Genomic DNA, 25728 nt, shown 5'->3' on the forward strand with positions numbered 1-25728 from the left:
AAGCCTTTAATGAGGAATCAGGATATGGCAACCCCCAGTAACAGGACAGGAGCTTCTTCTAGAGGTGTAGTGGGAGGGAAAAACACAGTCTAGGTAGCTTGTGACAACAAGCAGTCCCTTGGGGTTGATCTGGGAGAGGGGTCAGGATGAAAAGGCAGTAAGAGGTAACTTATCTGAGGAACAGGCGAAGATCAGTGGTCAGGGTACAGCAAAGGGTCCAGCACGTGCAGGCAATTTCAGGTGGACAAATCCAGGGGCGAGGCAGAGGCAGAAGTCAAAAAGCAGAAACAGGGTCACGTCCGGAAACCAGAATCCAGTAGAAAATCCGACAAGGGCTAGACAGGGCAGTAAACTCCGAGAGGCAAAAACGTGGTCAAGATCGTGGTCAGGTACAGAGGAAACGCTGGATATCTACTCACACAAAGGCTTTCAAAAATCTGGCACCGTCTGCCTGCCTGAGGGCTGAATATAACTGCTGGTGAACAGGTGGATGACATGAGCCTGATTGTGCAGCAGCATGCAGGTGAGCCAGATGAGCTGATTGGAGAGGTAAGGGCTGAGGAGGAAAACAAAGCAGGCAGATGGGCCAGAACACATGACACTGTACCCATTTCCTGTCTGGTGACTGTAAATAAAGTCTCTCTAGGCCTCTTTTTTTTTTTTTAAAAGTTGATATATTATTTATTATTGTGAGTGGGAGATTGCAGACAAAGCTGTCATAAAGCAAATTTACTGAGTTCCCATTCAGTACACCTTAGTGTACTGAGGTAGAATGAGGCACCAAGCTCCTATTCTGGAGCTTGGTGCCTCCAGAATAGGAGCTACAATCCTTTAAGGGATTGTAGCTCAAACTCTGTTAATGGTCACAACAGTTTGTCTAAACTTCAAGCAGGAATGGATGGTAATTATTGGAAAGTAACCATTTCTTTCCTTCTTCCTCTTTCTGATGCGGATGGGGCCTCACGACTGCTTTTCCTAATATTGACCACAAGATGGCACTGAGAGAATTGTGGAAAGAAACTCAAAACTCTGCTTGCAATTTTTAGTTTGGAAATACTTTCCTGTCAGGTGCACTACCTGTATGAAGCTACCACTATAAGTTACAGCAGCATTTACGAACGGACACTACTCTTAAGTAAATGTTCAGTAAAGATTGAACATTTATTTAATGTCTTTGTCTACATGACACATTTAAGATATAGAATAGAGAAAAATAGGTATGAGCAGAATATAAATCATTTTTGTTTTCCCAGAGTGACAATATTTCTGTGCAACACCAGATAAAGTGACAAGTAATCAAAACAAGCAAACTCACACACAGATAGAATATAACTATAACAGAATAAAGAACAAAATTATTTGTTAAATGTGTAAATATGCATCTACCACCATTTTTAGGCGTTTGCAAGAAACCCTCCACTTTTCACATAAAATGTGAAACTCAAGAGTCCTTTTTATTAGTTCAGAAATCTTTCAAGTAAATGGAAATCTGTACATCACTGCTGCTGTTTGAAGCTGGTCTTCCTCTCCATTTTAATAACTTCAGCACAATTCTTAATATTGTAAATCTTCTTCTTTTTTGTCTTTAAGCTACAAAGGATTTCTCAATTGTAATTCTGTACTCAATTGTAGTTAAGTTATTTAAAAAACAAACAGATATTTAATAACCTTCAAAGTTCCTTTTTTCACAGAAAACCTACAGCTCTACAGCTCAACGATCACCCGGTTGAATTGGCTTTTGGCTCAGCCAATGGCAGCGCTGCTCGTGCGCTCAACAGAGGAGGAGCCGCGAGCTCAGTCTGTGCTCACACGCAGCTACAGGGAGAGGCGCTGCGCTCGTGCAGGAGGCAGGATCCATGGCAACAATCATGGCAGGTGGGAGAAAATTGTCTACATTTATACTTGCTGCGCATATATAGATTGTTTCCAATGCACGGGGACGGAAAACTATTCTCCAAGACGAAGAAAATGAACCCTTTGTGTCTTCTTTGCTTTGTTTCAGAAGCAGAGACCCGCCAGAAGCTGCTGCGCACCGTCAAAAAGGAGGTGGGTGTTTTCACATCATCAGGAAAATCGTTTCGGGGAGGAAAAAAAAACTCCCTTATGAAGGTTTTATTGCTTAAGCTGCACTCTGCCAAACTTTCACAGAGATTATGACAACTCATATGGCTCACACCATGTTTGGGCACCGCTTCTCATATCCGAGTATGGTTTGAATAAACGTGGCTGATCTGAAAGACCTGTTTGCGTTTTGTAGGGAAATAACAATTAGTTTAAATAATCAAAAACATAAATAATTAAGAATGTTTTTATATTGTTGTTGTTGTTACTTTGCTGGAGCTCAGAGGGAAGAAGCAGCACAAAGGAAGCAGATTGTCTGGCATTCACAGCAGAGGAGATCGTCAGTCTTCTGACGCACCATTTGGTTGTTTTATTTGGATATAATTTTGTGTGTGTGTGTGTGTGGGTGTGTGTGTGTGTGTGTGTGTGTGGGTGTGTGTGTGTGTGTGTGAGAGAGAGAGAGAGAGAGAGACAGAGAGAGAGAGAGAGAGACAGATAGAGAGAAAAAGTAAATAGAAAGGGGTGGGGTAGTTGAGGGGAAGAGATGCTTGTAATTAATTTTACTGCATTTAGTGGAAGCAAACATGGAAGCAGCCGCAATGATTTGATCATCTGGGTTTCCTCCCAAGCATAAAGAAGCAGATTTTGAATGAAACATTAGGATTGTTTAGTTGGCCTGACATTTAAACAACGACGACAGTCCCTGTGCAGAGTAGAAATCCTTGCAGATAATCAGGGAGCTTTTATCAAAGAGCTGTCTACACATTTTCAACAACAGTATTGGGTTTTTCCATAAGATGCCGTCTGAGAACCCTTAAAACTATGTCTTAGACTTTCCCATATTTTCACAGCAGACTGGGAAGGCGTTGAGATGCAAACCTCTTCCTGCGTCGGCATCTATTTAAGGAGAGGCTTATACAGTGACTCGTCTGATGCCTGTTTTTACTGCTTTTTTTTATTTTTAACACATCTGGAGCAGAGACTGAGAGATGAAAGCAATAAAGCAACTGACCAAACTTTTCAGTGAATCGTCTTTGTGTTTTCCCAAATGCAGGCTGTCCTGCAGGGTTTTTTTTTTGTTTGTTTTTTTTTTCTTATTTGAGAGGTGGAAGTGTTTAAAAAAATGAACCATATATTAGGGCAAAGCTCCACTAACACCCTCAGTCAGACACATAACTGATATCAAGGTATTCCAGGTTTTTAAACATTACATTTTAAAAACTGCTTTAAATTACCGTGATATTGTTGTTATGGTTGGAAGTGAGAGAGACTCTGAAGGTTTTTCACTAGCTATCTAAAAACATAAATGAGCAACAGTGCACCTCCCCCACCTGTTGCTGTGCACTGCAGGTCAGCTGGCAGGAAGAACAGCCATTTTATTGTTATAATGTTGAATTTGCAAGAGTGTCACTACACAGATGTGCTACTTGGCAAACTCAGAGTTACACGTCTGGTAGTTCTGCACAACAACCTTGTCTTGTTTTCTTAAAAAACTACTTCTGAATTTATTGTGGGTTTATTTTATATTTTTTGCTGTGGTCTATGTATCAGAAATAACGACAGTTATACATTATAGATAACACTATCGTCATTCTACAGATGAGGTAATTTGTTTTTCAGTTTTAAAAACAGAACAGTGAGATAATGTTTAACTTTTTTGTTTAGATTTTTTCTTATAAATATTGTGGTAAAGTTAAACTGTGGTATTTTTACTTGATCTACTACAGGAATCTGTACCCTAATCTGTACAGATCCATCCGTGCTTCGTAAAGATTGTGAATCAAACTATAACTACACAAATCAAAATTACTTACAAACGTCCAAAAAGCAAAAGCAGCAAAAGCTGCTTTTTAATCTCCCTTAAATATCTTTACTAGGATCGGCATTTTATACCGTTTGCTTATGCTTCATAAATGGCAGGAATTTTTTCTGGCTAACAAAATCCTTAAATTTGAATCCTTATTTAAATGAAAATGGAAAGACTTGTCTTTGGATTTGTCTTTCTTTGCTTCCTGTTTGCAGTCTTATCTGTGGAGGCAGGACCCTTCCTCTGATTAAACTCTGTTCACAATTAGCTTCACTCACAGTGACCCTTTTCAGTTTTTATTCTCTTGCATTGTTTATGTGTAGCTGCTAGAGCCATGTGTGGACAGATTGGGTCTGTGGACGGACCGACATCATTGTGGTTCATTGTGTGATCTGCTCACTTTGATCCCAGATGGATTTTTATTAGACCTGCACGGCATCAGGAAAGCATGACGCTGGGATGTAACTTCCATTCATCACAATATCCTTTCAAGCTTTTCAATAAGATGTGAGCATAAAGGACAGTGAAATGCGACCAATTGGCCAAATAAATAGTTGGAAGGCAGAGTTAAAGTGCAATACATTTGAAATAGTCAAGCCAGTCAAGCATTGTCTCCACGTTAGCAGCTTCTGTTTTCACATTTGGAAACATTAATAGTGAGATTTTCCTTGTGACCCTGTGAAAAACAACATTAATGTAGCCAGCTTAAATATATATATATTTTTTACAGAAAGTAATATGAAATGCTGCAATGCTTGATGTTACAACTCTATGATGGTTGCTTTTCTAATGTAGGTATTTTAATATTAATCCTTTATAGAGGAAACATTTTTTGTCAACCTGAAGTCAAACTGAAATGCAGGCTTCTTGTTTTCATTTTCACTAACTTTAACAAATGAAGTCTGATAAATTGTGAATAAATCCTCACTGGTGCTTAAGCCATTTGTAAACTAATATATTTTATGTATTTCTCCATTGCATTTCCACTGTGTCCCAATGTTTGATGTTGTTTCTGTGATCACTCTGAACGTGGATGAAAAAATAAGTTTGTTTGCGCCATTTTCCATTGGTTTATGAGTTATATTGCTTGGTGTGGGCTGTGCCATATGGTGTCTCTATGCTGCGTGTTTACGCTCCGTCTCCATCCAGCTGGTTTTATGCCACCCGGTTGCTCAGATGTACCTGGATGTGGGCCATTATCCAGAGAACCCAGCCTGTCTGCGACAGCAGAATTACCTCTCTGGCAGAAAATTGGTGTGAATAAGAGCTCCTATTTGCCCGGTCTTTAGTACGGAGCCTCGCTCGTACTGCCTGTGTCACTGTGTCGCACTATGCCTTTTCCATATATCATGCTTTAACAAACACAAATGCACACCTGTGTTTGCTAAAGGAGTGAGTGAAAGAGAGCAGCACCCTTTACTTTCCTGCTTCCTGTGAACCGTTTCCATTCTTTGTTTCAGGGTTGAACAGATTTTTCTGTGCCACTGAGGTGTATTGATGGACAGTGTTAATGCAAGGTTGATTAATTCATTCCACGGCAACAAGCTCAGGGAAATCATCAGATATCACTACCATCATGCACACGGATAAACATTATCACTTGGAGACTGTGATCCTGTTTGTGGCTCTTAGGTGAACGGTAGGTATAATGAGGTTTTTGGAACTGCTGGAAGAGGACTGTCTCCTTCCTTAAGGTTAAAAAAAAATCTTAATATGTTGCCTTGACTTTGAGATGATGAACTGCCTGATTGATGAAGACGAAGTTCAATAAAAACACCCTAGTAAACTAATGCATCAGCTTTACATACGCAACAGTCGTGACTTAGCTTTTTCATTTTTTTCTTTACTTGCTCCCTTCATTCCTCATCAACCACACAGACATTGAATAATGTAGGGTGGATGTTAGTAAATTAGTTTTTCTCTCTGGCTGCTATTTGTTGCTATTACAGGATGTAATTGGAGTGCTCAGCAGATCTTTTATCAGTAAAGCTGTTGGTTTCAAGACAGTGATTAGTTAGAGTAGATTTACCCGGATTTGCTGCAATAGAAGTTGCCAAAACATTGCTTAGCTACAAAATGTACGTGAAAACATAACGTTAAAGTGGTTGATCTCTGTGTAACTGACGACTTGATGTTATTGGTGACTGTAAGCTTGGAGCTGCAGTCATTCCCATTTGTGTCAAAGATGAATTAATGTTGTTTTTTTTTTCATGCATCTTTTTGGATAGAGAGTTCCACTTTGAGACTCGTGACATCTCCATAGAAACCCTCAAGTTGCCAGCTCACAGACGCTTTGCCAGACTTATTCCTCAGAGAGCTGATCAGTAGCCTAGATGAGAGGGACGATGGGGACACAAGTGAGCAAATCAATCAAATTTCTTCTTGTCAGGTGAACTCAGGAAAGGAAGCCAAGGGAACTAAATCTCCTGTGTTAGCTGCAGTCATTCCCATTTGTGTCAAAGATGAATTAATGTTGTCATGCATCTTTTGATAGAGAGTTCCACTTTGAGACTCGTGACATCTCCATAGAAGCTCACAGACGCTAGACTTAAGAGAGCTGATCAGTAGCCTAGATGAGAGGGACGATGGGGACACAAGTGAGCAAATCAATCAAATTTCTTCTTGTCAGGTGAACTCAGGAAAGGAAGCCAAGGGAACTAAATCTCCTGTGTTCTACATGTTGGTGCGTATGTGTGTGCGTGTGTGTGTGTGTGCGTATGTGTGTGCGTGTGTGTGTGTGTGTGTGTGTGCGTGTGTGTGTGTGTGTGCTTTCTTTTTTTAGCAATATTTTCATGAGTTGAAGCTGCCAGGCATGTCATCAGACTGCTGCTGTCTCTGTTGAGTTGGCAGTATGAATCATTTCTGTTGCAGCTGACATAAACAATAGCACTGATTGTTTCTAATGACTGGGCTCTAATTAGTCAGTGCCATATGAGTAAATAAATATTCTCAAGCAGTGCAGTTTGAGCCAAGTTCAGCTTCCTCAAGTGTGATAAAACAGAGATTAAATCTTTCACCAACTGTGAGAAGGCTAACTAACATTGCTAGTTTGCTATAGCCAGCTAACTAATGAAGTAGTTAGTTAGTTAGTTAGTTAGTTAGTTAGTTAGTTAGTTAGTTAGTTAGTTAGTTAGTTAGTTAGTTAGTGTTGCACATTGTGGCTTTAATTTACTCAAAAATAAGATTGTAACGTTATGACAAACATTATGTCTCTCTAAAATTTCAAGTTTCATATAAATAAATGAAGTGTTATGTGGTTGACTGTAACTTTGAGTAAAATATTATTCAATAATGTACATTGATATTTGGTTCATCAAAATGATCTGCAGCCATATTGAATGAATTATGACATTGTTTTGATAAAAATATCTAAACATACTTTCATCAAGCTCACATTACGATGTTTTTTTAACCCCAAATTTTCTGTTTCATCAGCTGAAAGCACAACTTTATTATAACTGATAGAAATGAAGGCTTGAAAATGTCAGTCTGTGTAAATAATCAAGATAATCACGTAGTAAATTAACTGGAATAAATAAACTTCTCAATAAAATTTTTATTTATGTATATCGAATTTCACTTTAACATGTTTTAAGATTTACCAACACTCGGAAAGAAAACTCTCCATCCATCCATTCATCCATCCATCCATTCATCCATCCATCCATCCATCCATCCATCCATCCATCCATCCATCCATCCATTCATAGTCAGGTCAATGCTTTTAGGAGATAGACCCATTTTTCCCATTTCACAATATTGCAGCCATGTACTCTGGTTTATTTTTGGCACTCTGTCTAATATTCCAACGTTAATCATAAAGTAGTTTAGAATTATGTAGTGGAACAAAAAGGCACTTCGGAGCCGATCTGCCTGCTGTGTTCTTAGGTCTTCATGATGCTGTTTGTTCATTAATGTTCTCTCATCAAACCACTGAAGCCTTAAGAGAACGACTGGGTTTATACTGAGATTAGTTAACACGCAGGCGGACTTTAAATATTATTTGACTTCTGAAGGTGGTTGGTGTCACTGTATTTTATTAAGTGTTATCAGAATATAGAGGGCTAAATATAACTGCTCACCACAATGTTCAGATTTCTTTGTGGAGAAATTTTGAAACTAAAGAAATGTTCCTCCATTTTACAGTTCCACTATTTGTTATGGCCTGGCTGTGACACAGAATCGATCGAGCATTTGTAACTTGACAAATTGATGAAGTATAAATATATTTGCATTGTTTATTTTCTTGTTATAATCCAGCGGGATTCAAATGCTTTATTTTGTTTCCCTGTCGCTCTCCTGTTTTATGTTTTCGGAGTTCACACTTAGTTATTTATGAAAGTGTGGTTTTACTTTAAATCAGTCTGCTTCCACATCACCTCTGGATGCTCTTTGACCTGAAATCTTGACATATTTAGGTCATATGTGTGTATATTTTAACATTTTGTGTCTCATTTGACCATTTCTGAGTCTAATAGCATATGATTAGGAGCTTGTAAGGACATATTAGCTCAGACAGAGTCAACTGTTTATGACCTAAATGCTCTGCTCGGCTGATTGACCTAATATGACTGAATCAGAAAGTACCATTTGTCAGGCGAGTGCTGAAGTGTTCCTGCTGGCTGTCGCTGTCTCCGCAGGTTTGGCTCAGCCTTTGTGTTGGCACCTGCATCAAAGTGCAGAACATGTTAACTCTGAAAGCTGCACCGTGACTTTCTACCTTGCTGTGTTCAACACGTCTATGATGATCACGGACATAAATAAAAAGAACTTTTTATTTATTTAGATTTCAGCTTAGTTGTGCATTTGGGCTGACGGGACTTTGTGAAACGTATTATGTCCACAACTTTCCTTGCAGAGAGAGACATATGCATGTCCAGCATGTTAGAGAGAGGGTTTGCCTGAGGAGCCTGGCAGTGTAATGCGTTCTTTGTGGACAGACTAATTTCAGCAGGAAATTACAGCTCATCTATCTGCGTGGCCGTGTCTGCAGGTTGATATTCCCCATCCAGACTGTGAAGCGGTGCCCACACTGGGGTGCGTCTCCATAGTCACCACAGGGGTTGATTCACCACTCCTCTTAACTTGTGGTGCGTGGCAGTTGTCAGGTCAGCGGGGAGAAGGACACATCGACAACAAAGCCAAACTAATGAGCTCCTCCTATCATCCGATGTGCATCGTCTTTTTTTTTTTTATAGAAAGTATGAAGTCGCCATCTGCATTTTAATCTGCAACGTAATCATCTGTTCCCACCGAGCGATGGTAATTGCTTAGAAATGGAGGTCTAATGTACGAACTGCCCTCCTCTAGCACCAAATGGACCTCCATCTCCCAGCGGTCCTTGGCACAAGAGCTGGTGACTCATTCACAGACTGAACGTGCCGTTGCTGGTAGTTTTTCCTGCTCCTAACTTTTAAGGCTAAAGTCCTCTTTCATTAATAAATCCTCCTAATTATTCCCTCAGCTGAAGCGTGTTTTTCACAGCCCCTCTCAGACTGTTTGTGCCTGATGTGACATCGTAATGAATGAGTTATCCAGCGTCTCCGCTTTCATTGACAGGTGAAGCAGATTATGGAGGAATCTGTCACCAGGAAATTTGTTCACGAAGACAGCAGCCATATTGTGTCCTTTTGTGGTGAGTATTCAAAAATCACATAACTTTGTTGTCGTCATGCTTCAATTGAGTTAAAGAGCTTAAATATATTTATTCTCTTCCTGCTATCAGGAAAAAAAATGGCCTCCACCTACTGTTTCTGATAGTCACAGGTTAGAATCAAATCAAAAGGTTGATTTATATCAGTAATTCTCATATTATGCAGATTTATTTCACATGAAGAGATGTATTCAGATTGGTTTGATATTATTGATGATTGGACATTACGGTTAGTGAAGCGAAAATATGTTGGATATTTCCTGCCACACTTTTTCCTTTCACTGAACTTTCATTGAACACTGTGTTCAGTCAGGTTCTCTAACAATTACATTTCTCGGTTTGTCCTGCTGTCTTCCTGTTACTTCTGTATGGAGTTAACATTTCTGTATTAAAAGTTTGTATATTATCATAATTTTGTTTCACTTTTTCAATTTAATTATTGTTATAAATTACAATTTCTGATTAGATTAAAATGTAAGATGTTTCCATGTACTAACATTACAATAATAATAACAACGTGACAATCCATTTGACTTTTTTTTAATAATTATTTTTTATTCGCTTTCTTCATTTTTAATGATGCTCTGCAGAACATGATCACAACTAAATCCACACACAAAGGTTTTTACACCTTTTGAAGTCTGTCATTCTGCACTAACTTATTTTATTTATGCAGAATAAAAAATCACAAACAAAAAGAAAACAAACTATGCTGGTGAGATAACACTAAAAATATAAAAGTTTATAATTATGCTCGCCATCGTTTAATTAGAAATACACAATAACTAATTTATGTTCTTTATTAATTAGACAAAAGTTGTAATTTTAAAAAATTAATAAACAGTCAGGAACATTGTAAATGCTTTTGGGGGTATTTAAAATTTTAAAAACCAAAATATATAACCAACAGGACACAAAAAACACCTGTAGTAACTAAATTGTCTCTAAATTTCCTAAATCTATTTTTACTATTAGTAATATCAAAATTATTTTGCAAGTGACAAAATCAACTGCAATTCTCCTTAAACGTTTTTCAAATCAAGAATTTAAGCAGCAGCTTCTAATGTAGCACTACAACACATGTAAAGCAGTGCATTCAGAAATATCTTTTAAAAGTAAAGGAATACATTATTATAATTATTGATTGAACTTTTTAGAAAACCAGGAAGATGTATATGAAAGGAGATAAAAGTCCAACCAAATTAGGTTTTACACAAAAGCAACCTTGGATTACGTAAAACCTAATTAGCTCTGCTGCATTTAGAATAAAACCCATCCATGATTTAATATTTTATTTGACTATTACTAGAAATATAACACATTATAGTTACAATAATTTACCAAATGTAATTATTGCTCCATTGTTCAAATCAAAGCATTAAATCACTGATCACCATGGAGAACACACCGCCCACATTCAGACTCTAACGCTCAGGCCAGAGAATCACAGGGAATGTGATATATCTGTGGATTTTCAGTGTGAACAAAACAATTCACACAAAATCTGATATTTTCACCTGGTGAAAATACTTGATGCAAACTTGATGCTGCCCCCACAAGTTTGACATGAGGTGAGACGCTTCAAGCCCAATGAAATGTGAGAGTAGTCACAAACCTTGTCTTGACTGAGACTCAGGTCAGCATGCAGTGCTGTAATGCAAACAAATGAGCGGTCGCCATGGTGTTACCTATTAAATATGTGCAAAGAGATGCTCCAGTGAAGGTACGGAGGAGCTGTCAGGTCTTTACTGCTGTGAAAATGCAGTAGCATCAAGCTTGTCAAATTGTGTGAAGTCGCTAAATTTACTGGTGCAGACTGAAGAAGATGTGGGAAACTTGTAATTTGCTAGTTTACCGTGCGTGCTGTGGAACATTAAGCCCACGGATTAAAAAAAAGAGAAACTTTTAAAATGCTATTTAAGCTATTACATATTATCTCCACATAATGTTGCTTATATATGGTCTATTTGAATTTCGCAGTGTGTCAAACATTTGCAACTCTGCCTAAAACCTTCTGTATCCACATAAGTTTAATAATCCAATAATCCCTCTTTTTTCCAGTTTAAATTCCCTCTGAGAAACAAATGAAAATTAAATTTTACTAGACTCCTTGCTGCAGGCTCTGTTCTACTCATTTGTCCCATCTGATGTACTTTACGTGCTTCCATTGGTGTTTTCATGTTGCCACACCAACAGATTTCTTGGCCTGCAGTCTGGACATTATCTGTTGAATGGAGGCCTCTATGCTCTGCTGTAATATCCGGTGGACACGCTTCAGTTTAAAAAATACCCTCCTCCTCCTGCTTTGTTGTCGAAGCTTCCTCCTCCACCTCCTGACCCCTCCAGTGTGGTTTTCCGGGTGCAGCCGTTGATCAGATGAGATGAGATGAGATGAGATGAGAGAGAGTGGAAGATCGGAGAAGTGCTCACTGGGGAGCCATTAACCTCCTCGTTCATGGCTACTTTTATGAGCTGCCTACTACAAGCCTGAATGAAATGTAGAAACTGGAGGGAAAAGACTGAGATAAAAGGCCCAAAAATGTTTCAGCAGAAACAAAAAGTATTAGAGTTCGGGACATAAAAGGCTCGGGCTGCTTATTTCTTCATTTTAGTTCTTACATTGTTGTTGTTACAGGTCCCATCTTGCTTGTGTGTTTGATGGCAGAAACAAATTTGCTTCTGGAAAAGTTCCTTATAAATATACTGCTTGTATACACTTTAGATTTTTTTCCCTTGCAGAAAAATGAAACATACGTAATGAAACATTTAAAATGCTCTTTATGTTCCCTCGCAGTAGAAAAGAAAGTGTTTGCTTTCTACAACAATAATTAAAACATTTTTGTTTGGGGTAGACGAACTAAGACGTGTTCCCAATGCATAGAGGGCAGCCAATGTAAATATCAAGACCATTCTTAATAGTTTTCCATATAAACTGTAATGTTACAGAAACCGTGATGCTGCCCCCACCGTCTCTCACTGTTGTTTCTGTGATATACTGTGTTATTTTAGGGGACTGTGGTCCAAACGTTCCAGTTTGATTCCTTCAGACCGCAGCACATTCTCCCACAAGGAGAGTAATTGAAGATAAGTCTAGATGTTTTCTTTAGATAAATCGAATCATATCTTGCATTTCAATGCCTTAGTCCAAATGGGGAGTCCAGGAGATAGCTGTGAAGACGTTATGCTTGCTCACACCAGCTGTCTTGAGGGAATTAAGACGTGAAGAATGACGTTTATACCTTTGCTCGAGGCTCATGGCATCTAATGCTGTGAGATTTTTTTTCTTTCCTGACTCCTCGGTGATAACATTGTGCAGTGAGATCCCTTTGTGAGCTTCCTTCATATGGTTACTGCATTTAAGGGATGAAAATAAGCAAATGTGAGGGAAATCCAAGAAAAACAGATGAAAGACACATCAAAAGGCACTTCAATAAAGTATTAATTGAAGGATGTGCAAACTAATGCAAACAAGCCTGTGCAACTTTCTTGTTTTTTGAAACTGCCTCTCGCATTGGCCTTGTCAAAGTTTTGATTTGTGATGATTTATCAATATCTAATTTTTTCCCCCCGCCCATCACAAATACCAGCCACTGTACATTCTGGACTTTTTATTTGTAAAATGTGAAGGTAGTTGGTGTGTTTTTGATTTCAGAAACTAGAACCAGTTCTTGTATTTTACTGGACCTGTTTCTGCTAAATATGGTGTAATTATATCAGGTCTTTTTATAGCGAAATAAAACTTCACTCGCTTGCTGAGTGAAGTGTTGGTCAGCTACATGCCACTGACATCAACCTGTCAGACTCTTAGTTGCCACAGATACAGGGTGATTAGAGACGGTTTACTGAATTAGCTGTTTCTGTCAGGTGGGGACTGATCCTGTTGCATTTCGTCCCTTTTCACCTGCAGCTGTGGTTTTAAGGTGGCTTTTTGTTGATAAAGTGCTGCACCAAAATAATAAAAACGTGTCCTGATTCCTTTGTGCTTACTTTAGTTTAGTTATTCATAGTTTGTCATCTCACAGCAGACCCAGAGATTCCCAGAATCCTCTCTGCATTTTAGTGGAGAGACAGATTTTAAAAAGCAGCAGGGGTATTACTTCTACCATCTGAGACCACTTATAGGAGATGATGAGGGAGCGGCAAAGCTGGAATATAATTGGAGACCTTTTAATAAAGCTCGTTGTTCTGACATTTATCTCGCTGCTCTTATAATAATGGGATACCAGGATGCAGGGAGGGACAAGTGAGGAGGAAAAAACATACGGGAAGGAAGACTTCTACGGAAACGAGCGACAGAATGTAGGAAGAAGTTGTTTGCTGAAGCGGTGACGCTGGAACGAGGCAGATCGTGAACCTCTCAAGTTGCCTCTGACCCCCCCCTCCCGTCTCTCCCAAAGCTCCGTCACTCCATCAGTACGGGTTGCTATGGTAACCCCATCCTTCCCCCCTGACCCCATGTGAACAGAGCTGCAGGATTAGTCTCGACAGAAAATTCAAATGTCAACACAGCAACCAGGCGCTGCCACGTCGACTTGGGGAGGAAGCAGGGTCCGGTCTACGTCACGTTAAAGTAAAATGTGTCAACATGTCTTCATCTGGAGCATCCTGTTACTGGGACTTATACTGGCCTATATACGGAGCAATGTTATTAATTTATGCTGCATGAATATGGGAAGAAAACATAATTACAGTAACTTTTGTCATTACAGAAATTATTATTAAATGATCTCTCAGTGAGTGTTTGAAAACGGCTGCATTTGTTGGACGAAAAAGACCCAAATCACAAGTGCATCTCAAAAAGCTAGAACGTCTTTGGAAAGTAATCTGTTGCAGTAAATTGATACAAGTAAAATGTTTGTTAAATGGATTAATTAGACATTGAGTAATGCATATTTATTAATTTTTCTGATTTGCTAGTAGCCAAACAGAAAATCCAAAATTCAGCTTCTGACAATGGCTGAATATTAGTTAAGACCAAGAAAAAGAACTTTTAATACAAAAAAAGTTATTTTATTGCCATAAAATAACATCCGGTGTACAACAGACAGAAGGTTAAGGTGTCAAAGATTGTTGTTAAAAAAGCTATTTACACAGTACAGTTCTAAGTATATTAAATGGAAAGTTGAGTGGAAGGTAAAAATATGGTTGACGAATGCAGAAGTAATAAGGATTGCAGCAGCTTTGAGAAGGGAGTCCTGTCAGTACAATAACTCAGTGTTTTTCAACCCTGGTCCTCCAGGCTCACTGCCCTGCATGGTTTATGCATTTCCCAGCTTCAGCACACATGGTTTCAATTGGTGGCTGATTAACGGGCTTTTCGTGAACTCCAATCATCTGAATGCGGTGTGTTGAAGCAGGGAAACATCTAAAACATGCAGGTCAGCGAGCCTTGAGGACCAGGTTTGGGAGACACTGCAATAAACGACTGTTCTGTGCAAGAGCAGGGGAGCAAAACCTCCCTACACAGGAAATACACCAAGTAATAAAACTATCCTTCAGTGACAATATGTGGTTTTATTTGTTCTTTTACTTCTCCACTCATCTGGTGCTCGGTTTTAATAGATTACACCTTAATAAAGAAAAGACGCTCTGTCCACACAGCTGCGGTGGAGGCATGTGTCCTGCATGGGCTCAAGCGGCGAGCGGCTGGCTTTCTGCGCAGCAACAAGATAGCAGCGCTCTTCATGAAGGTGGGCAAAAGCTTCCCCCCGGCGGAGGAGTTTTGCAGGAAGGCCCAGGAGCTGGAGCAGGTCATGGAGACAAAGTGAGAGACGCACGCGTCACAGCCTCTCCTCACACATCACAGCAGAATTCAAAGCAGAGCAACGGAGCCTGTTTGACTGTTTGATTAATGAAAGCAATCACATATTTTCTGAAGAAGCATTTTTTTTTATTGAAGAATCCGAATAGTTTGGGGTCTAGGAGTCTTTCGTCTTGTTTGCAAGATGCAGAGAAAATTGAGAATGTACTTTAAAAAAAAAAAAAAAAAAGTAAAACAAAAAGTTGGTTGCTTGATTTTATTTTTCTGCAGACGAAGTCAAAGCCTGCAGAGTCAAGAGAGCCTTCGCAGGATGCCCCGGCTGCCGAGCCTCAACCCTCCTGGGGTCAAGAACTTGTGGATCAGGACGGCTCTGTTTGAGAAAGTGCTGGACAAGATTGTCCTTTACCTGGTGGAGAACAGCAGGTGAGTTTGAGAAGACAAACCACCCTCGTGTGGAGTAAAAGGTTTCTGTTCCTCTTCAGAAAAATTAAAGCTGTACTTATTTTCTTCCAGTAAATACTATGAGAAAGAGGCAATTCTGATGGACCCTGTGGATGGACCGATTCTGGCTTCACTGTTAGGTAATGGAACAGGAAAAGGAGCATATTTGTGTAGTTACATGTAATTTCCTACCTTCAGACTGGTATAATAGGGGTTCAAGTAGAGAGAAATCTTATAGTTGGAGCCATTTAATTGCTACTTTAAATTCTATTAATGTACGTTCATTTCAAACCACTTAGACATTCATTATTCAGTTCTTTACAAGGACATGCTCAAATATTGATGTCTGGTCTAATTTTTTATCTCTGGAAAATGAGAGTGATTTAATTACACAAAAAATATATATATACTTGAGCTTGATGGGTCTCCTGAGGGTACTGTCATGAAGTGGTGTTGTGGTGGTGGTGAGGCAAACGCAGTAGAACCCAGATGAGGTGAGGTGAGGAGTTTAATGAAGACAAACAAACAGAAAACACAGTCCACAGACCTGGCAGCACTGGTGAGCGGAAGGCTGAAGCTCACTACAGGTAGCAACAGGCGATACGAGGACTCGACATACACAGACTGAAAACGGACGTAGCAAGACGTACACTGACTGACACTGACGTGGCAAGACGTAGGACCCGACGAAGACAGACACACACAGGTGACGCTAAATACACAAGAGGAAATCAGGGAACGAGATACACCTGGGGACTAATCACGGGGAGACAGGACAACACAGAGACTCAGACACACAGGAAACTAGAAATAAACATACAGAAAAACACAGAACACAACAGTACCCCCCCCTTAACGGGCGGCTCCCAGACGCCCCAAAAACTGAAATACAACAGGGTGGGTGGAGGGAGATGGACGGGGCCAGAGTCTATGGAAAACGAAAAACAACCTATCAAATAGGCGGAGACACGAGGGTCCAAAGTCCAAAAAACAAAAACAAAACAAACCCAACTCGGTGGGCGGAAACACAGGAAGGCGGGAACCAAGGAGACGGTCCGGCGGCCGTCCGCGGCGCAGGAGGCGGGAACCACGGAGGCTGTCCGGCGGCCGTCCGCGGCGCAGGAGGCGGGAACCACGGAGGCGGTCCGCGGCGTCCCGCGCGCAGGGAGGCGGGAACCGGAGGCGGTCCGGCGGCCGTCCAGCGCAGAGGCGGGAACCACAGGCGGTCGGCGGCGGTCCCGCGCAGGCGGGAACCACGGAGGCGGTCCGGCGGCGTCCGCGCAGGAGGCGGGAACCACGGAGGCGGTCCAGCGGCGTCGCGGCGAGCACAAGGAGTCTCTAGGGCCGCACGAAGCGGCGACGAGCACAAGGAGTCTCTAGGGGCCGCAGGGCGGCGAGGCACAAGGAGTCTCTAGGGCCGCCTGCAGGCGGCGACGAGGAGCACAAGGAGTCTCTAGGGCCGCAGGCGGCGAGCACAAGAGTCTCTAGGGCGCACGGGGCGGCAGGGAGCACAAGGAGTCTCTAGGGCGCCGCAGGCGGACGAGGCACAAGGAGTCTCTAGGGCCGCAGCGGCGTGACGAGGAGCACAAGGAGTCTCTAGGGCCGCCTGCAGGCTGACGAGAGCACAAGGAGTCTCTAGGGGCAGAGGCGGACGAGGAGCACAAGGAGTCTCGGGGAAGCACTAGGAGTCTCGGGGAAGCACTAGGAGTCTCGGGAAGCACTAGGAGTCTCGGGGAAGCACTAGGAGTCTCGGGGAAGCACTAGGAGTCTCGGGAAGCACTAGGAGTCTCGGGAAGCACTAGGAGTCTCGGGGAAGCACTAGGAGTCTCGGGGGAAGCACTAGGAGTCTCGGGGGAAGCACTAGGAGTCTCGGGGGAAGCACTAGGAGTCTCGGGTGCGCCCGGCTGGGCGCAGGAAGCAGGCTCGGGTGCGCCCGGCTGGGAGCGCAGGAGCAGGCTCGGGTGCGCCCGGCTGGAGGCGCGGCAGGAGCAGACTCAGGTGCGCCCGGCTGGAGCGCGGCAGGAAGCAGGCTCGGAGTGCGCCCGGCTGGGCTGGCGGCAGGAAGCAGGCTCAGGTCGCCCGGCTGGAGGCTCGGGTGGCGGGTGTTGCTGGCGGCTCCGGCTGCGGAGGGTCTGCTGCTGGCTCTTGAGTGGATCGGGAGGACAGAGTTTGGGGTCTGGGAGGCAGCGGTTCTCCAGCCATGACAGCTAGCGCTGCCTCACGCTCCCACTCTGCCTCCCTCTGCAATGCCACCAGCTCAGGAAGCGGAAAACGTGGAACCCAGTAATCCAGCAACAGACCCAACCGGATGGCGAATCCAAGCCGTCTTGTCGCCGCGTACGGCTTGGCCATGGCAGCCTCATACTCCCGTATGGTCTCCAGTAATTCCTGCGTTTCATCTGGGTCCATGGTGGTTTGTGCGTGCCTCACCGTTCAGCTTGGTCGGGTCCTTCTGTCATGAAGTGGTGTTGTGGTGGTGGTGAGGCAAACGCAGTAGAACCCAGATGAGGTGAGGTGAGGAGTTTAATGAAGACAAACAAACAGAAAACACAGTCCACAGACCTGGCAGCACTGCTGAGCGGAAGGCTGAAGCTCACTACAGGTAGCAACAGGCGATACGAGGACTCGACATACACAGACTGAAAACGGACGTAGCAAGACGTACACTGACTGACACTGACGTGGCAAGACGTAGGACCCGACGAAGACAGACACACACAGGTGACGCTAAATACACAAGAGGAAATCAGGGAACGAGATACACCTGGGGACTAATCACGGGGAGACAGGACAACACAGAGACTCAGACACACAGGAAACTAGAAATAAACATACAGAAAAACACAGAACACAACAGGTACAGACTGTTGCATATCAATAAGTTAAAGATCTGAGCTTTGACTGGACCCAGGATGTTATACTTCTTGATTCTCAGGTAGTTCTTGATGTGCTTGTTGGTACATATTGGTAATTATCATGTTGCGGGTCCAGTTCATGTTGCTTTTTTACAAATGGCCAGCCTTGTCCAATGATTTATTTTTATTTTTTTTAAGTTAGACATCAAAATGTTACCACAGAATTGATTGTTTCATTAATTCTTTTTCAAAAATCTGTGTAATAAGCATGAGGCTAGAATTTGAAAATATTAGAAAACCCATTTGATTTTAAGTTGCGTCTCCTGCTCTGTTTTAGTTGGGTTATAATGTTTGGAAGGTGTAAGACTATCTGAAGACCGTGTTTCCCCTCGGTGTCTCGTTGTTGACAGTTGGACCCTGTGCTTTGGAGTACACAAAGATGAAGACAGCCGATCACTTCTGGACCGACCCGTCTGCTGACGAGTTGGTTCAGAGACATCGCATCCACAGTGGCATCTGCAGGCAGGATTCTCCCACCAAGAGACCCGCGTTGTGTGTGCGTATGACATTTCAGAGGTTCTTCTTAGCCTTTTTGTCCACGTGTCGGATTTTATCCTGATAGATCAGCTGCATTAGCAGACATTCACTGCTGAGATGCATTAAGTGAAGCACAGTGCATAACAGAAGCAGGAACAGAGAGCATCTCGCACATTTTCACCCATTACGCTGTCAGTGGAGCGGGTCAGCTCGGCCCATCTCACAAACTCCCAATGCGCTGATGCGTTCGTGTGCCGCGGAGCGATTTGCAAATGTGTGCTTGAAGGAAAACAAGATGCATGCGGGGCAGCTTTGTTGATGCACATGAACAAGGAAGTGTGAGTCATCTGTGTGTTTTGTGATTGCACAGATCCAGAAGCGACACTCCAGCAGCAGCATGGATGAGCGCCCGTCGCCTTCCCCGTCAGCTCGAGAATATGTGGAGTCGCTTCATCAGAACAGCAGGGCCACGCTGCTTTTTGGCAAGAACAATGTGCTGGTGCAACCGGTAACAGCATCTCACTATTTATACATGTTTATTTCCCTTAAAATGTTTCACATTTTGTCATTTTACATTGATAAATGACGTGATAGAGCAACAAAAGGTAGTGAATAATTACTTCGTGAATGAAAAATGATGCCCAGTTCTAACAAACGTAAAGGTATCTTGAAGTTGAAATCTCTAAGCATTCATCTGTGGAAACTAGTGGATGCTCAGTCAGAATGGACAGAGACCTTCGGCTTGCAATCCTCAAGTCCTTTTGACTGGTTTGACTGGGCCGTTCTATCAGATCTAAGTACCTTCATCTCATACCATTGCAGCTCTGACCCCTTAATTAGCTCCATCCATGTTTCCATCAGCTCTAAACCGCTTCTGTGTCGTGGCCGCAGTAAACCCCTCTAACACAGAGGTCTGCAACCTGCAGCTCCAGAGCTGCAAGTGGCTCTTTGGACCTTCCACAGCGGCTCTTAATAACGAGGCAGTTTTATAGATTGTTTTGATGGAATAATTACACTTTCGCATCCACAACAGAATCATTATAAAAGAAACAATACTGTTTTTAGATCTTTTTCTATAATTAGGCTGGAAACTAAGTGCATTTTCAGAATGAGCATTTTAGACTAATATTTTTGAAGTATTTCCTACCAAAATCAACATCCCATTGAAGTCAATGTAATCTCCCGCTTCACTGCTAAGAATTATGTGTAGAAAAATGATGGTTCTTTAAAGGCAAGGACATATTTTCTATTACAGATATTAAACAAAAAATAGAAGCAGTTTTTTTCCTTTTTAAAGATAATGCAACACTTGATGCCCTAAACAAGTTTCAGCTAGCTGCACTGAGGGCAAAATGTCTCTTTTAATGATAAAGGTTGCAGACGCCTGACATAGCAGCATGAAGATGTGTGGAGGTGTGTTCAGGGAGACACAAATAACCCTTCACATGTTGCCCAGAAACTAACATTTTGCACATCTTGACTTATTTGCTGTCTCATATGTGACTTGTGGCAGACTAGAAGCTTCTTATGACTTTCTGTCAGCAACACCTTTCATGTTGTACAGCTGCAATTAAACTGAGATTAAACTACATGCAGACGAACCAACTAGGTGACTTGTGAAGACAATGGGTGTAACTGGATTGTATTTAGGGGTGTTAGTGTAAAGGAGGTTGAATGCAAAATGTATATCATTCTTTTCAGATTTTTATCTGTGAAGATATTTTAAAAACTTTGTATGCTTTTTCTTCCACTTGTAATTCCACAAGTGGAATTACAATATCCCAGTGTGTTTATCACACTGGGATATGATAAACATATCCCAGTGTGATATGTTTATGTCCACCATTTTCTACCGATTTCCGTTTATTGACCTTTCTGTCATCTTGCCCCTGCTGTAGAGGGATGACATGGAGGCTATCCCAGGTTACCTCTCTCTGCACCAAACTGCTGACATAATGACACTGAAGTGGACGCCCAATCAGCTCATGAACGGGTCCGTTGCAGACTTGGATTATGAACACAGGTGTGAAATCATTTCATTCTGAACATAGAAAAATGCATCAGTGCTTTATATTATTGCTGCTCTGTTCTCCTGCTCAAACCAAGAAAAAAATAACATGCAAAGTGCCTGTTTTTCACTTGTTGTGCTGATTTTATGACAGTCTCCTGCTGAATAATGCAGTGTGTTCGTGCCTGGGGGCTCAGTGCTCTGTGTTACTGCTGGTGATCTGATGAAGCCGGTTTTCAGCTTTCCAAGCAGCCAACCTCACGGCTTATTGACTGCAACACTGTCAGCGCTCCATCAAACTAGCAAAAACCATGTTAGCATCTAACACCTGCACATGGTTTCCATCAACAAAATAATCAATCCAGGCTTGTTTATGTGCCAGGATGCTGCTGGGCTGATGGCTGCTTTTATTCATTCTGATTTCACTGAACCATTTGTAGTTTATTTGTTTCTGACTTTTAACCTGGAGTGCAAAATAAAGAAAGGGTCGTCCCTTCAGTGACCGCCTGCTTTTCTGTCGTTTTTCAGTGTATACTGGGACTATGCCATGACAATCAATTTAGAGGAAATAGTGTACTTGCACTGCCATCAGCAAGGTATGAGGTTTTACTTAAAATCTCATTCTTACTTTGATTATTTGCAGCATATTGATAATCTCCTGTCAGTGTGAAGGGTTTGATAGATTGTCGTACATCTGTGTCCTGCAGTGGACAGTGGGGGGACGGCGGTGTTAGTCAGTCAGGATGGGATCCAAAGACCTCCACTTCGCTTCCCCAGAGGAGGACATTTGCTCCAGTTTCTGTCTTGCCTGGAGAACGGTCTGCTCCCTCACGGACAGCTGGACCCTCCTCTCTGGTCCCAGAGGGGAAAGGTCAGCATCGTCTGTCCAAAAACACAATGCAAATACTTACAGCTGGGAGCCTTAAAGGCAGCATGAATACAATGACAAACAAAGATTATCTGATCTAAAAATCTATAAGAATGGGATTAAGGGTTTGGATTTGGACAATTTGTCTCAGTTATTTAAGCCACATTTGTCCCAACTCTGTTGATTCACTTGTCATTTCTGCTCTGTGAAAAAAAAAAAATATTTGCAACCAGACAGATTTCTTCTGTTTCTGATGGTTTTTTTTTGTCACACTTGAATATTACAGATAGCCAAGATCATTTTAATATCAGACAAAGGTAACCTGAGTAAATAGAAAATTGAGGGTTTATTTCCCCAAAATATTTAAGAACAGATAAAAAACAAAGTCATTGACATCTGTCATTCTGGACAGGGTCATAAAGTCATTTATGATGCTTTGGGACTCCAGTGAACCACTCTGAACGCTGTTACCTACAAATGGATAAAACATGGAATTATGGGTAAACTTCCTTCCCAGGAGTGACCGGAGCAGCGTCAGCTCTCCTCAGTCAACCATTAGAAAAAAAACGATACATTTGAGACTTCCAAACTGAACATCAACGCTAACCAAAGGGACCGACTCATATTTGTCAAAAAACATACCAAATTGATCAAAACCTTTGGTAAAATATTTTATGGCCTGAGAGACAAAAGCTAAGGTTTTAAAATGTTGCACATCTTTCCTGTTACATCTGGCATTAAATAACATTTCAGGACAGCAACAACACACTAATAGTCAAATGTGATGGCGGTTAGGGATAATGTCTTTACCTTCTGCTCTCTACCAAACAGCCTTGAAGAATATGATCAGTTTGTGAGATTAAGCTGGAGCATTGCAGGGTTAGACAGCTGCCAGATGATCGAATGAAGCACACCAGCAAGTCCAGTTATGAACGGCCTAATCAAAGTCTGTAAATCCGTATCTGATTGAATGTTAGCACTCTGAAACCTTCCAATTTATTTGTATACAAGCAATTCTGCAGAGATAAGTGTACAAGTATGTATCTACCTCTATGTGAAGCTCTCATTGCCAATTGGCTGCTGCAGCAGCCAGTTATTAGTTATGGCTACCAGTTGTTAGTTTTAGGAGGTAATAACTTATTCACATAGGACCAAAGTGGCTTGGAAATCCTGAAACTGATAAAATCGTCACTTGGTATCTGTGTTTCTTTTATTTTTCTGTCCATCTTTGTATAATAATAAAATGTTGTTAATCTAAATAATTGAAGTGTGACAAAAAAAAAAAAAAAAACACTAATCAGCAGGTTTCAAAAAGTGTCCCGTTGCTGTTGACTTCAGTTTGATCCTTTTCCAGGGGAAGGTGTTTCCCAAGCTGAAGAAGAGAGTTCCTCTGGGATCTGGGTCCACAGAGTCCGTTTCTGACAAGGAGGAGGACGAGGCCACTGACTACGTCTTCCGCATCATCTTTCCAAACAGCCAGTCGGATTTTGGTGAGTTTCTCCCTTTTTGCAGAGGCAAACCGATATGAGACTCTTGCGTTGAAACGAAAATGTTGCTCCTTGTTTGTTACAGCGACTGTCTCCCACCACCCCCATCTGATTTTTTTTCTCTTCCCCTTAAACTGAGTGGACAGTCCGCCTCCCGAACAGGGACTCTGGTTGCACCCAGGAGGTGCTCCAGCTGTCAGGGAGAATCCCCCTCACTCACTCACTCACAGAAAGCAGCTGTAACACTGTCACACATGGGCTCGTCAGTCTGTCTGTCAGCTTTTCTCGTTTTAATTCCTCACGTCTCATTCCCTTCTGGTCTAAAGTGAACCTCTGGCGAATCGTATTGATGTGTGGCGTTATTAAAGCCACTTGTGCCGTGCCTTCCTAACCACGTCTCAATGCAGTTAACCTTTCAGACACCAGCTGGGGGCTGATCTAGACACATCTACTGTGTGGTGCCTTCATGCTCTCAAATTGTTCATTAATCTCTGGTAATATAAAAGTTTTTGTGTCATCAGTCAAGCAGGAATGAATCGCTGATGAACAATCCTCTGAAGTGCTTTAAGCGTGGTGCAGCTGATCCGCATTATTCTGCTTGTGCCGAAGTGTTTTCCGTAGCATTTACAATCGTCTCTGTGCTAATGTAATTGTTCCTGAAAGCCTTCGAAGTGCGCCTCTTTTAAAGTGATAATGAGGTTGTGTATGCGCGTGGGCGTGCGTGTGCGTCTGTGTGGTTTTGCACGCAGTGCCTCCTCCAGATCTGATGGATCACGGAGCCGCCCTGTGGCAGCCTAGTCTCAGGAAGTCTTCATGTTCCTCCTGCTCCAAGGGGAACTTCTCAGACGGCGCCGCGCACAAAGGGTGCAACTATGAGAGGTGAGAGAAAAACACAAGCCATTAATCTACACAGGAACCCGTTCGGCCCTGCAGCTTTTCTAATAACGCCAAGAAAACTGGAGATGGAAGACAGATACAAGAACATCGAGACTACCCAGAGGAAAATGATGTGACATTTGGCTGACTGGGGTAAATTAGCTGATAACCGTGGCAGGAAAAAAAAAAAAAAAGATGAGCTGCTTTGCAAATTTGTGCTGCATGGAAGCACAATAGTTTATCATTTTACAAAAGGTCAGCCTGAACCCTGTAATAAGCTGTATATCAGAGATAGTGTACGACGTGTTACGGAAGATATATATATAAAAAGATGTAATTCATAATGTTAGTTTAATGATAGCGCTGTAGAAGGAGAGTGCTGGGTACAGTGCTCTGCTACAATATTTACACCCCATGAATATTTTCACATTTTCTCACTTTGCGACAACAAACTTGAGTGTATTTTTGTAATTTACTGTGGAAGGCCAACACAAACCAGTGCATGACTGGGGAATGGAAAGAACATAATACATGATTAAACAAGGAAAGCAGGCCATTTTCTCTACATTTATTCATCTGACATCAACCATGGAATATCACAAAGGACTGCTTAGATGCAATGTTTGGTTGGCAATGGTACTTTAGTTGTCATGTATTAAAACTACATTTCAGTAATATGCAAATGAACACTGAGGAAGTATGGGTTGATTGCAGGTTTTACGGTCGATTCAATATTTACCGATATTAGTGCAAAGTGATGTTTTTCTAAAGTCATGCTGCCCCAGACCAAAGGTTATTCCAATTTGATTGTTGGAGCTATTTAATAAAAAATGGTAGACAGAAATGTCTCTAAATTAGCAAAAATGTGAGAGACAGCCCCAAACATCTTCTGGCTGTTAGCGCAGTCATCTCATTTACCCTGCATCATTTCCCATCCATCACATCAAATGCACCTGAAGTGTATTATTATTTGACCAGATATTTATCATTTCAAGTGGTATGAATACTTTTGCAAAAGTGCTGCAGTTTAGGTAAAATAATCTGTGCTGTGTCTTTCTGCAGGACTCCTCTGAAGCTGCTGTGTGACAACATGAAATATCAGATCATCTCCAGGGCGTTTTATGGATGTACGAAATGCCTTATTGAATATTAACAGCTCACATTCACTGTCATCTGTTGCGGTTGGATTAATTGATTAGCCGTCTCTCCGACCAGGGCTGGCGTACTGCCGCCACCTGTCCACCGTGCGCACGCATCTCTCCGCCCTCGTCAACCACACCATTGTGGCGCCCTGCGACGCCGCCGGGGGGCTCACTGCAGACGTTTGGCAGACATTTCTTAAGGACTGCACCGTAAGCACTGTGACACATGCTT

General features: G+C 41.9%; 1 protein-coding gene across 4 annotated transcripts in view; it reads left to right on the forward strand.

Annotated features, from left to right (window-relative positions):
- Nucleotides 1-1814: 1814 nt before the first annotated feature.
- Nucleotides 1815-25728, forward strand: part of sgsm1a (small G protein signaling modulator 1a) — a 32224-nt gene continuing 8310 nt past the window's right edge. Inside the window, exons 1-15 of one of the 4 annotated variants that reach the window (XM_044111882.1) lie at nucleotides 1815-1875; nucleotides 2003-2046; nucleotides 9428-9503; nucleotides 15123-15285; nucleotides 15553-15705; nucleotides 15796-15863; nucleotides 18989-19134; nucleotides 19486-19623; nucleotides 21014-21138; nucleotides 21652-21719; nucleotides 21831-21994; nucleotides 23346-23481; nucleotides 24228-24357; nucleotides 25417-25481; nucleotides 25570-25706. In XM_044111882.1, the coding sequence (XP_043967817.1) occupies nucleotides 1857-1875; nucleotides 2003-2046; nucleotides 9428-9503; nucleotides 15123-15285; nucleotides 15553-15705; nucleotides 15796-15863; nucleotides 18989-19134; nucleotides 19486-19623; nucleotides 21014-21138; nucleotides 21652-21719; nucleotides 21831-21994; nucleotides 23346-23481; nucleotides 24228-24357; nucleotides 25417-25481; nucleotides 25570-25706 (1632 nt within the window). In that variant the 5' untranslated portion in view covers nucleotides 1815-1856. The remainder of the gene's footprint in view (nucleotides 1876-2002; nucleotides 2047-9427; nucleotides 9504-15122; nucleotides 15286-15552; nucleotides 15706-15795; nucleotides 15864-18988; nucleotides 19135-19485; nucleotides 19624-21013; nucleotides 21139-21651; nucleotides 21720-21830; nucleotides 21995-23345; nucleotides 23482-24227; nucleotides 24358-25416; nucleotides 25482-25569; nucleotides 25707-25728) is intronic. The other 3 variants (XM_044111885.1, XM_044111884.1, XM_044111883.1) reach the window with 3 other exon arrangements.

This window comes from Gambusia affinis, linkage group LG03, assembly GCF_019740435.1.
Source record: "Gambusia affinis linkage group LG03, SWU_Gaff_1.0, whole genome shotgun sequence".
NCBI classification, from domain to species: Eukaryota; Metazoa; Chordata; class Actinopteri; order Cyprinodontiformes; family Poeciliidae; genus Gambusia; species Gambusia affinis.